This window comes from Rhincodon typus, chromosome 13 (genome assembly GCF_021869965.1).
Source record: "Rhincodon typus isolate 14 chromosome 13, sRhiTyp1.1, whole genome shotgun sequence".
NCBI classification, from domain to species: Eukaryota; Metazoa; Chordata; class Chondrichthyes; order Orectolobiformes; family Rhincodontidae; genus Rhincodon; species Rhincodon typus.
Window position 1 is genome coordinate 54,678,023 of NC_063344.1, and position 10,905 is coordinate 54,688,927.

General features: G+C 41.1%; 1 protein-coding gene across 2 annotated transcripts; it reads right to left on the reverse strand.

Annotated features, from left to right (window-relative positions):
* Positions 1–7,849: 7,849 nt before the first annotated feature.
* On the reverse strand, positions 7,850–10,229 carry LOC125484625 (G-protein coupled receptor 55-like). Of its 2 annotated transcripts, none has more exons than XR_007263448.1 (2): positions 10,164–10,229; positions 7,850–7,958 (listed from the first exon to the last, which is right to left on the reverse strand). XR_007263448.1 is itself a non-coding variant. In XM_048604090.1 (2 exons), the coding sequence occupies exons 1-2, from the start codon at positions 10,183–10,185 to the stop codon at positions 8,988–8,990; spliced, it is 939 nt and encodes a 312-aa protein (XP_048460047.1). The 2 variants fall into 2 exon arrangements, 1 of the variants encoding a protein (XP_048460047.1); XM_048604090.1 differs by lacking the exon at positions 7,850–7,958 and adding an exon at positions 8,988–9,904 and having other exon boundaries at positions 10,164–10,185.
* Between the last annotated feature and the right edge of the window lie 676 nt (positions 10,230–10,905).

The following is a 10,905-nucleotide window of genomic DNA, read 5'->3' on the forward strand; positions in this document are numbered from 1 at the left end:
CCAGGGTTGGAGGATTTGAGCTGTAGGGAAAGGCTGAATAGGCTGGGGCTATTTTCCCTGGAGCATCGGAAGCTGAGGGGTGACCTTATAGAGGTGTATAAAATCATGAGGGACATGGATAGTGTGAATAGCCAAGGTCTTTTCCCCAGGGTATGGAGTCCAAAACTAGGTGGCATAGATTTAAGGTGAGAGGGAAAAGATTTAAAAGGGACCTAAGGGATGACTTTTTCACACAGAGGGTGATGTGTGTATGGAATGAGCTGCCAGAGGAAGTGGTGGAGGCTGGTACAATCGCAACATTTAAAAGCATCTGGATGGGTACGTGAATAGGAATGGTTTAGAGGGATATGGGCCAAATGCTGGCAAATGGGACTAGATTAATTTAGGATATCTGGTCAGCATGGACAAGTTGGACCAAAGGGTCTGTTTCTGTGCTGTATGACTCTATGACTCTACAACTGGCCTAGCACGCCACGCAGTTGTACCAATCGCTACTAAGTCTCAACAAAGAAATGAAACTGGATAGACCACTTGGCATTGACTCAAGCACTGGAAATGACAATGGCAAAAAAATGCCCTGTCAACCCTGCAAAGGCTTCTGTACTAATGTCTGGGGCTTGTGCTAAAATTGGGAGAGCTGTCTCACAGACTCGACAAGCAGCAGCCTGATATACTGATACTCACGGAATTATACTTACAGGCAATGTTCCAGAAACCACCATTACCACGCTAGATATGTCCTGTCCCATTGCAGGACAGATCCAGCAGAGATAGTGGCACAGTGGTTTACAGTCAGGACAGAGGTGCCCTTGGAGTCCTCTATAGTGACTCCAGACCCCATGAAGTCTCATGGAATCAGGTTAAACATGGGCAAGGAAAACCCCTGTTGACAACTACCATCCTCCCTCGGCTGATGAATCAGCGCTTCACCAAGTTAAGCACCACTTGGAAGAAGCAGGGAGGGTGACAACAGCACAGAATATACTCTGGTTGGGGATTTCAATGTCCTGCAACAAAAGTAGAACAGCAGCAGCACTATTGTTTGAGCTGGTCAAGTCCTAAAGGACATTGTTCCTAGACTGGGTCTGCAGCAGGTGGTGAGGGAACCAACAAGAGGGAAAAGCAATGTTCAGCACCATTTATGAGTCGTTAAATACTGAAACAGTCCGTGTCCAAATACAACAAGCTCAACAAGTTTGACACAGCTCAAGACAAACCAGCCCTCTTTATTGGCATCACATCCACTCCCTCCACCACTGATGCTCAGTAGCAGAATTGTGTACTATCTACAAGATGCAGAAATTTACCAAAGATCCTCAGACAGCACCTTCTAAACCCACAACCACTTCCATCTCGAAGGAAAAGGGCAGCAGATATATTGGAAAACCACCTCCTGCAAGTTCCCCTCCAAGCTACTTACCATTCTAACTTGGAAATATATCGCTTTTCCTTCATTGTCACTCGGTCAAAATTCTGCAGTTTCCTCCTGACAGCATTGTGAGTCTCGCGACAGCACATGAATTTCAGTTGTTCAAGAAGTCAGCTCACCACCACCTTCTCAAGAGCAATTACGCTGAACTTGTGCCCCCTGCTGAGCACAATGTCACTCAGCAGTGTGTTTCAGGCAAGGCTGGATATTTAGTCCTATAATTTCAGAATTGTCCCTATATTTAGCCTTGATTTTTTTCAATCAATCATTTTTTTTGTCGATACCATCTACCATCTACTCACCATCTATTACCCTGATGTACTTATGTAAGGTATGATTTGCCTGGATAGCACGCAAAACAATACTTTTCACTGTACCTCAGTACATGTCACAATAATAAATCAAATTCAAATGTTGGATTGTTACCTTATTTACATAGCTTCCCTAACTGTAACTCAGACAGCTTGACAGAAATTTGAAATTAAAGTTAGAAGGCTACAAAGATAGGTGTTAGATCTTCTATTTTCTAATGAGAGTCCAAGTCGGTGGTAGATTCAGGTACAACTTTATTTTGGTATAACTTTGTCACAGCTTCAGATTTTCTTAGCAGTAAAGCACACACAAAGCTTCAGATTGTCTTAACTTATAGATTTTAAACTTAGAGCACACACGACCACTCCCCTGGCTTTCATTACTGTTGGTCAGGGGAGCCGAATTATCCCTTTGTAATTGGCTCTCTGATACAGCATTTTATACTATTCAAGCTTGCCTCAGCAAAACAACAAAGAGATGGACAGGCTTGTGGTCCACCCTTGGTCCTTCATGATGTTTTCCAGACTCATCTCCCTTCTGGATGCTTTTCACAATGAATACTGTATCAAGTAACATTTGCCAGCTACACCGTGTTAACTGCCAATTAATTGGATAATTGCCTATCACTTCAGGACCTTATTGATTTCACCCTGCATTGTTATCGGAGGTCGCTTTTACTGTCTGAAACCGGTTTGAATCTTTTCCTTTAATGCTTTTAGTGATTGTTTTTGTATATATGTGGATCTATAACTAATTCAAAATTTATATCTATAATTATTGAGTAAACAACTAATTAGTGTGAGATGTTCTTATCTATGTTTAATGCATCAGCTGCAACCTTGAGTGTACAGAGCAGCTATTGTTCTACCCGTTCAGACTACATTAATCAATTGTGAAATGTTATTATCTATGTCTTATACACATTTTGCGGCCATTTTGTGCTACTCAGTTATGGGCAGTCCTAACAATAGGGCTGGGGACTGGGACCAGCTGGGTAGCTCTTTTAGGAGCTGGTACAGACACAATGAGTCCAATGGCCTCCTTCTGTGCTGTAAGGTTCTATGATTCTAAACAATATTAACATATATGGCATAAGATCTATAATGTTTCTGATTTGAATGTCAAGAATAATCATTAGCAAAATAATTGCCAAGTTACAAAAGGCAGAGAAACATTGCAGTGTTTTTCTACCTTGTGTTAGTCAATTGCACATCTTTGAGAAAAGGACTTTACAATGGAACTTACTGATTGTGGCACATTCTGTACAGAAATAGGATTAACAACATAACTCTTCTTTCTCTTTTATCATTGATGAATGATGACATACCAACTAGGGGAAATGGAATATTCAACTTTACCCTGTCAAAATTATTCATCATTTTGAACACCTCAATTAGGTCACTTCTTAATCTTCTCTGCTACAATGAGAATGAGTCCAATTTCTCCAATCATTCCTTGCATCAAAAATCTCTCATTCCTGGTATCATTGTAGTAAAGCTCCTATGCACTCTCTCTGGGGCTTTAACATCTTTCATTAAATAAGGCTCCCAGAACCAAACACAGTACTCCAAGTGTGGTCTGACCTATGACCACCTATTTTTACTGCTTTTTACTCTATGCCTCTAATACATTCTCAGAGAATCATAAATCATTTCTCTGAAAATTATCTTTATTAGATCATACATTAAGTATTCTCAGTTATGGCTGTTCACACTGATTCAAAAGACAACATATGAATGTGTCTTTATAAAATCTATCCTTGTACAATATTTACCCATTATTGCATTTAAATTGACAGGCTTTGCAGAAGTAATAATGATACTGTAATTAATGTACAAATTGGTCAGCAGGTTCAGGATAAGATGTGCTCCTTGCTTCATACAAACAGTTTCTTGGCCTTAGCTTCACCAGTAATTTGTAGATATTTCTTGATTTGCACACTAAATTGGCTGTTATACCCATCATAGAGAATTAAGCATCTTATTAATGCAATGCCAGCTAAACTCTCCAGTTGCAAAAGGGAAAATTTAGAATTAATAGAATTTTAAAACATTCAGGTTTTATTTTGACTATTACTTTCTGACTTTTTTTTTCCATTGAATCTCTTTCCTTCTTTATTCCCATTTCTGTATCTCATCTACCTGTACCTTATCTCACTCACTGTCTACAAATGCATTTTTCCTTCAATCTTTTCTTTCTTTCTTGAACCTTAAATTTCATTGATAAATTGTTAATCAGTCATTCACTCAGCTCCTAAATACCCTAAAGGCACAATTTCCATTGCAAATTATATTTGAACTGAAAGGTGTAGGAAAAGGTCTAACTTGTGGTGCGTGCCAGAAGGCGGCACACTGAAAAGATTTGGCCCAACACAAAATAACAGGATTATAAAATAGGTGTATTTCATAATTCTTCCACACAGTGGCACTTAGATTCCATTTTTAGAAGTTAGATTGTGGAAATATAAAGCTAGGCCCGCCCAATTTGCTGAAACACAATGAACACTGCGAATAGGACATTCGTTACTCATGTCTTTAGCAAATTATAGGAAGTGCCTAGTTCTGAGGAAAGGTTACCAGATCCGAAACATTAACTTTGATTTTTCTTCACAGATGCTGCCAGACCTGCTGAGTTTTGTTTTTGTAGCAGCTTCTGCTTTTGTACCTTTTCTTTTGATCAGTCTACCTGTTGACATGGGTACATACAAACAGCTTTTCTAGAAGGCTTACATGGCTTCCATTCTCTGTACCTCCTGATATCATCTTCCTCAAAGCAGATGAAAAGGAGCGTTTCTGAAAGAAAATTCACAGGTTCCACGAAAAGGAATTATACTGGTGAAGATCTCAACAGGTTCAGTCAGTCTCTGTCTATTTCACATTTCTATAAGCATCTGCATGTTCAGCAGAGGCCTGCAAATTGTTCTCATGCTCTGGGACTCCCTCCTGTTCCTGACAACATGTCTTAAGGTGATGCTGTTTTAAGCAATCTGCACTTGGCAATGGAATTGCGCTGGGGTCAGGCTAGGCATGTGTATTCATTGTTGGGTTTAGTGCAGGAACATTCTGATGAGATATTTAGTGGCTGAGATTGTTTCAAAGAATTCCTCTCTGTCCTCTTTCTTTTTTTCCTCTGACACCTGAAGTCGATGATAGTCAGAGGAAATTCAACGTCAGTATCATTCCTTCATTCAGAGGGTGGCGAATCTTTGGAATTCTCTGCCACCACATGGCTGTGGACGTCAGTCACTGAGCATATTCAGGACTGAGATCGATCAACTTTTACAAACTGAAAACATCAAGAGACGAGATATTGGAGGAAAATAGCGTCTGTGTAGACAATCAACCATGATTCCATTGAATGTTGGAACACGTTTGAGGGACAGAATGGCCTCAACCTGCTCCTATTTCTTGTGTTCTTTCAAAAATAAGGTTTACTTTTATCAAAATCTGCAGCTCCAAATTTCCACAGAGCTTTTTTGCTTGACAACTCACCAGTTGGCTGGAGAGAGGCATCGAATTGAGGTTTGCTGACTTCATAGTTACATAGCAAATGGTTTCCTCAAAACAGCACTACATGTGCTGAGGCAGTGTCCAACAGAAGGGTATATTCAGGTCAGCATTAAGGAGGCTGTTCTCTCTTAAGGTAAAACTTATTCCAAACTGGTCAGTCCTTAAACTAAAATATTCAACATTGTACAGTAAATCCTCACAGAGTTGTAGCTACATTATTCAAAGTCATAGTTCAAAAGTGAAATGACTATAGTAAATCATATGTTCCCATTAAAATTAATGTAGTTGCTATATTCTGAAGGACCTTCCTCATTAAAAAAAGTCAGTTAAAACACTTTGTCTTCTTAAATTCCTATATTAATAAATAACTTCTAAGATATAAAACTTAAAAATATAAAAGAACCGCTGAGAACTAACTCTCTCTGCTTATGACTTGAATACTCTCTCTCCTGCTGACCAACTCTCCCTCCTGCCGACTTTCTTTCAGTTCCCACTTCCCTTGCTCAATTCTACCATTCGCCACTTCCTGTTGTAAACCTCTCACTCACTATTCCTCTCACACCATCACTCGCTTCCTCCCTCTCACTGCTTCCCTCATAAGTCCTCATGTGATCTCAAAATCCACAACCATTACCATCTTGCAACATGAGGATAGCAAATACGCGGGAACACCAACGACTGCAAGCTCCCCTCCAATCCACTCACCATCCTGATGTGGAAACATATTACCGTCCCTTCACTATCACTGAGTTGAAGATCCTGGAACTCTCTCCCTATCAGCATTGTTGGGTTATGTACACCACATGAATGAAGGCGGTTAAGGGCAACGAGGGAGGTGCAATAAATGCTGAGTCAGCCAGCAGTCCCCATATCCTGTGAATGAGTTAAAAGGAAATGCAAAGACAAAATACAGCAGATGTATGCAGGGACGCCACAAATAGGAAATAAGATAGTTTTATTTTACATCAGCTAATGCTGACATTTTGTGACAGAACTGCCCCACCCTGGGCTACCACAGCAGCAGACTAAGAGGCCATTGAAATGAGAAGTTCCATCGCCATGGAGAAAGCACAGTGTCCAAGGCCTCACCTGTAGCTCAAATGCTACTGCTGGAGGAGTTTCCCCTTGATCAGTGGGGCAATTAATGGACATGGGGAAAGAATAGGAAAGTGGATGTGAGGAATGTTGGATCAGCAATGATCCTATTGAATGGCGGTGCAGGCCTGAGGTTTGAGATGTAAAAATAGACTAGAAAGGCTGGGACTATTTTTTCGCTGGAGTGTGTGAGATTGAGGAGTGACCTTATTGTGGTTTATGAAATCATGATGGGCATGGATAAGGTGAATGATAAGGGTCTTCATCTTTGTCAAAACTAGGGGACATATTTTTAAGGTGAGAGGAGAAAGATTTTAAAAGGACATGAGGGGCAACGTTTTTACAGAGAGTGATTCATGTGTGGAATGAATTGCCAGAGAAAGCGGTGGATGCAGGTACAGTTACAATGTTTAAAAGACATTTTGATAAGTTCATGAATAAGAATGAAAAGCAGAAAGAACTGCGGATACTGTAAATCAGAATCAAAAACAGGAATTGCTGGAAAAGCTCAGCAGGTCTGTAGCATCTGTGGAGAGAAATTAGAGTTAACATTTTGTAATGAGTGACCCTTCCTCAGAACATGAATAGGAAAGGTTTGGAGGGTTATGGGCCAGGCACAGGAGGTGGGACTAATTTAGTTTGGGAACATGGTCAGCGTGAACTTGTTCAGACTGTAGCATCTGTATGACTGTATGACTCCATGACTGAATGGCCTACTCCTCTTCCTATTTCTTATAGTTTTGTTAAGGTACATCCAAACCACAGCGCTACAATCTTACCCAAGGGGGAAAAAAAATCCATCTCAGCCGGAAGGGGATTGAAACCCCTATTGTTAGTACCAATCTGATTGATATCACCCATCCTGTCAATGTGCCAACTGGCCCCTCAAGGAATCAGTGGTGCCCTGGCCCCAAACACTTTTACTTGCTTGTTGTGGCTTGCAGCAATGGTTACTGATGGTAGAAATTCCAATTTCTTCATCACACGGCTGACCAGATATCCCTCCTGCTCTTACCACCTGACATTTTACAAGTTGCCTGTCCCCACTATGAAGGCCATTCCTTGGGCACTATGTATTGGAGTGATACTTGAAGCTGAAGCTTCTGTCTCAGAGGTAGAGATGAGAATTTTCTCATGCAGGGAGCAACAATATTCAATATATTTGGGGTCATTACACCATTACTTCTGCAGATTATCATTGTGAAAGTTTTAAGCTAAATTATTCTATGCCATTAAGAAAGAAAAGGTACATAAAGTATATTCTAGGTCCCTCTGTGTTGATTTTTAAACAAGTTTTTCTTTGAAAATGAAAATAGAAATAACCTTTAAATAATTTCAGGAAATTCGTATAGTTTGTACTTTTGCATTGGTCAAAGCTACATTAAAAAATGACAAAGAGCTTCAGTGAAGTGACCAACCCAGTTTTACATTTTGCACAAAAAGTTTCTCAATCTTTTCAAAGGTAAAGTATCACTTCATCGTTCTGTAGAAGTTTACAGGAAATTCCAGGTCATGGTGTTCAGTTCAGATCACAAGAGAATATGCTTTGTTGCAGTTAGACCTTGGCACGACACTACATGTACAGCCACTCGGATGTGTGACCAGCTGTTTTTCTGTAAGAACATGTAAAGCAGAATCTTAACCATAACATCCCCTTTTCATTCAAATGAGCAGGATAAATGTGCAGCGACAATAAAATGCATTAAGATCTTCATGCTATAAATAGGTTGGAACTCAGAGACTAAAATAAAAGCAATTAAATCATCTTCAGAACATATTTTTTGTACAGTTAAATAACTAACATGGTGTTTGAAAAACCAGCATTTTACAGGCTACCCAGTCTGATGTAATGGGGTGTCTCCTGGCTAGCAGCTGTCATTTTAGGCCTTACAGCAGTGAGCAAAAAGTATTAAGGAAAGTCTGGTGTCATTATGGTCCAAAAGAAACTTTTCTGAACAAACTCACTTCTGAAATTCAAAGTACATCCTCTGCAGCCAGTGATTTGATGAGACACCTTTCACATTTTGCCTTTGTAAATGTGAGAAAGTTTCTACATTCCCTGACCAGTTTCCAAAGGCTGGAGTGTGGCACTGACTGAGGAGGTCTAACATTTACAAGAGTTAGCACAGAGACAGCCAGCTGAATGCCTTCCTTTGTGCTACAACCATTTTGTGATTCAAACCCCTGCACATTTGAAAAGCTAGGCCCTACCTCAGCTTCCACCTTAATTTCTTAAACAGACATAAACTTCTATTATCTTCCATAGTTCACCCATTCCATTGTAACTTATACCTCCTGGTGGTCCATCTTTTGTATCTATGTCCACCTCATTATGATGACCTTTTAACATGTAACCCTTTGGTCATTTCACTGCTCTTCTCCTGGAGCCTTCTCATTCTGACCATGTTCTGCTCCCCTTTCTCTAGGTCTGTCCTTAAAACCTGCTCAAGTGGAACATTTCCCAGCTCTGATGAGACATCACAGACTGGATGCTCTCCCCACAAATGCAACCAGGTATTTCCACCGTTTTTCCATTTCATTCTCCATTTACTGCATCCACAACATATTCTGTTAAGTTTTTGCAATTTTTTAAAAAATGTACTGAATCTGCAACCATAAAAATATCTTAGTCCCTCGAAAGATTATACCTCAGCTAAATTGATGGATTTCAGACTTTTTCTGTTTCTCTTCCAGAACTCTTTAAGAACAAAATAGTAGTAGATAGCATCCAGGACGCAGTTTATATTCGCGAGACACAGGCATATCTGGAGAAAGTTGCGCACAGGCAGCAGATAACTATCTGCTATCCGGCAATTCCGAGCTAAAAAGTATACGAGCATGCCCACATGATACGGCGTGAAGCAGACGAGAAATGTTAACAGATTGGAGAGGACGATTTTCACAGATTTGCTATTGGATTTGCCCTCTGGTTTCTGGCTCCCACTTTTCTGCAGAGTCCTGATGATCTGGACCGAGCAGAAGACCATGATGAAAGCGGAGACTAGGAATATAGATTGCAGGAGGGACACAACGGTCCCACTCCAAACAGAGTCAGAATGGTTGAAGAAGCAGTACTCGGAGTTCTTGGTAGAATTCATGCCACGTTTGAAATACATGCCGAGGCAGCAGGACCAGACAACAATCCAGACCAGGGAGCAGGCGAGCACGGTTTTCTTTGTGGATCTGAAGGTACGGGCGAGGAAGGGATGTTTGATGGTGAAGTAACGGTCCAGGCTGATCAGTGTGATAATCAGAATGCTGGCGTAGGTGTTCACATAGTACAGAGACTCCAGGAACTTGCAGAATCCTGCGCCGAGGGACCATGTTTCGTTCTGGTAGGCATAGATCTTGAACGGCAACGAGAACAGCAGCAATATGTCCGAGACGATCAGGTTTGTCATATAGATGGTGGACACTGTCCACTTTCTAACCTGGACGCGAAGTAGACACAAAGCGCCAAAGTTGAGAAACAAGCCGAAAACAAACGTCGGGGGATTAACCACGACTTGGAAACTTTTGACAGAATCTGCTAACGTTCGGTTTCCTACACAAGTCGCCACTGAAATAGAACAAAATGAAGGTGTGAATCCTCATTCCAAGCGAAGCTGCTTCTAACTAGTTACAACTCTTTTTCATTTCTACTTTGCAAACGGTGGGTATACTCCTTGACCCTCCTCAAAAGTTGACCCGGCTCCTCTTTTTTGTTTGAATATTCCTAATATTTTGCCATTATAAATGATAAGCAAGTTCCTTCCAAGTTAATTCAATAATACACCAATCAATTAAAACCTTGCAAACATCAAGGAAAAAAGACTTACCGCTAGTCACGGTCTGGTTCATTTTTTGTTGTGTCCAGTTTGGATGTTACACGCGGGCGTTCACGCTGCACTAAGATAGGATATGCATCAGCAGATCGAGATCTTAAACATGAAGTTCCTCCTTCGGGTTTTTTTTTATACCACATAGCGTGCATGATCAAATAAAAAGTCGTTTTTATCAGTTTACGTTTGTTCAAAGTTCAAGAACCCCTCTCGTTTTTCTGAATTAACAGACAATTCAGTCTCTGTTTTTGTTAGGAGCAAATTCCTACAGATGCTGGAATCTGTCCTAAAAACAACAAATGCTGGAGCTCACACCCGTCAGGCAGCATCGATGGAGAGAAAGCAAGCTAACGTTTCGAGTTTAGGTGACTCTTCATCAGAGATGATGTGAACTGTGGAGGGGGCAGCCTTTATGCTGTAGTGGTTCGTTTCATCCCTCGCCTCAACAAAAGACTTTTTCCTTCAGGCATCAAGGCATGCAAGCTCCAGCAACTTATGGACTCCCACACCTGTCCTGTGCCACACTCCATCACCTCCTGTCACTCAGAGCCATCCCTTACAGTCCTTTAGCACCTTCCCAGCCCTCAGATGCCACCCCTTTCTGTCCCCCTGAGGTCACACCCCGCCAGCCCCAGTCCTTGCCCTGTGTTCACCCCATACCTCCTGACCTTCCTCTCTCTGAGGCTGAACGTACTGTCCTTGGCAAAGGACTCAGCTTCACACCCTTATGCCCCCACCT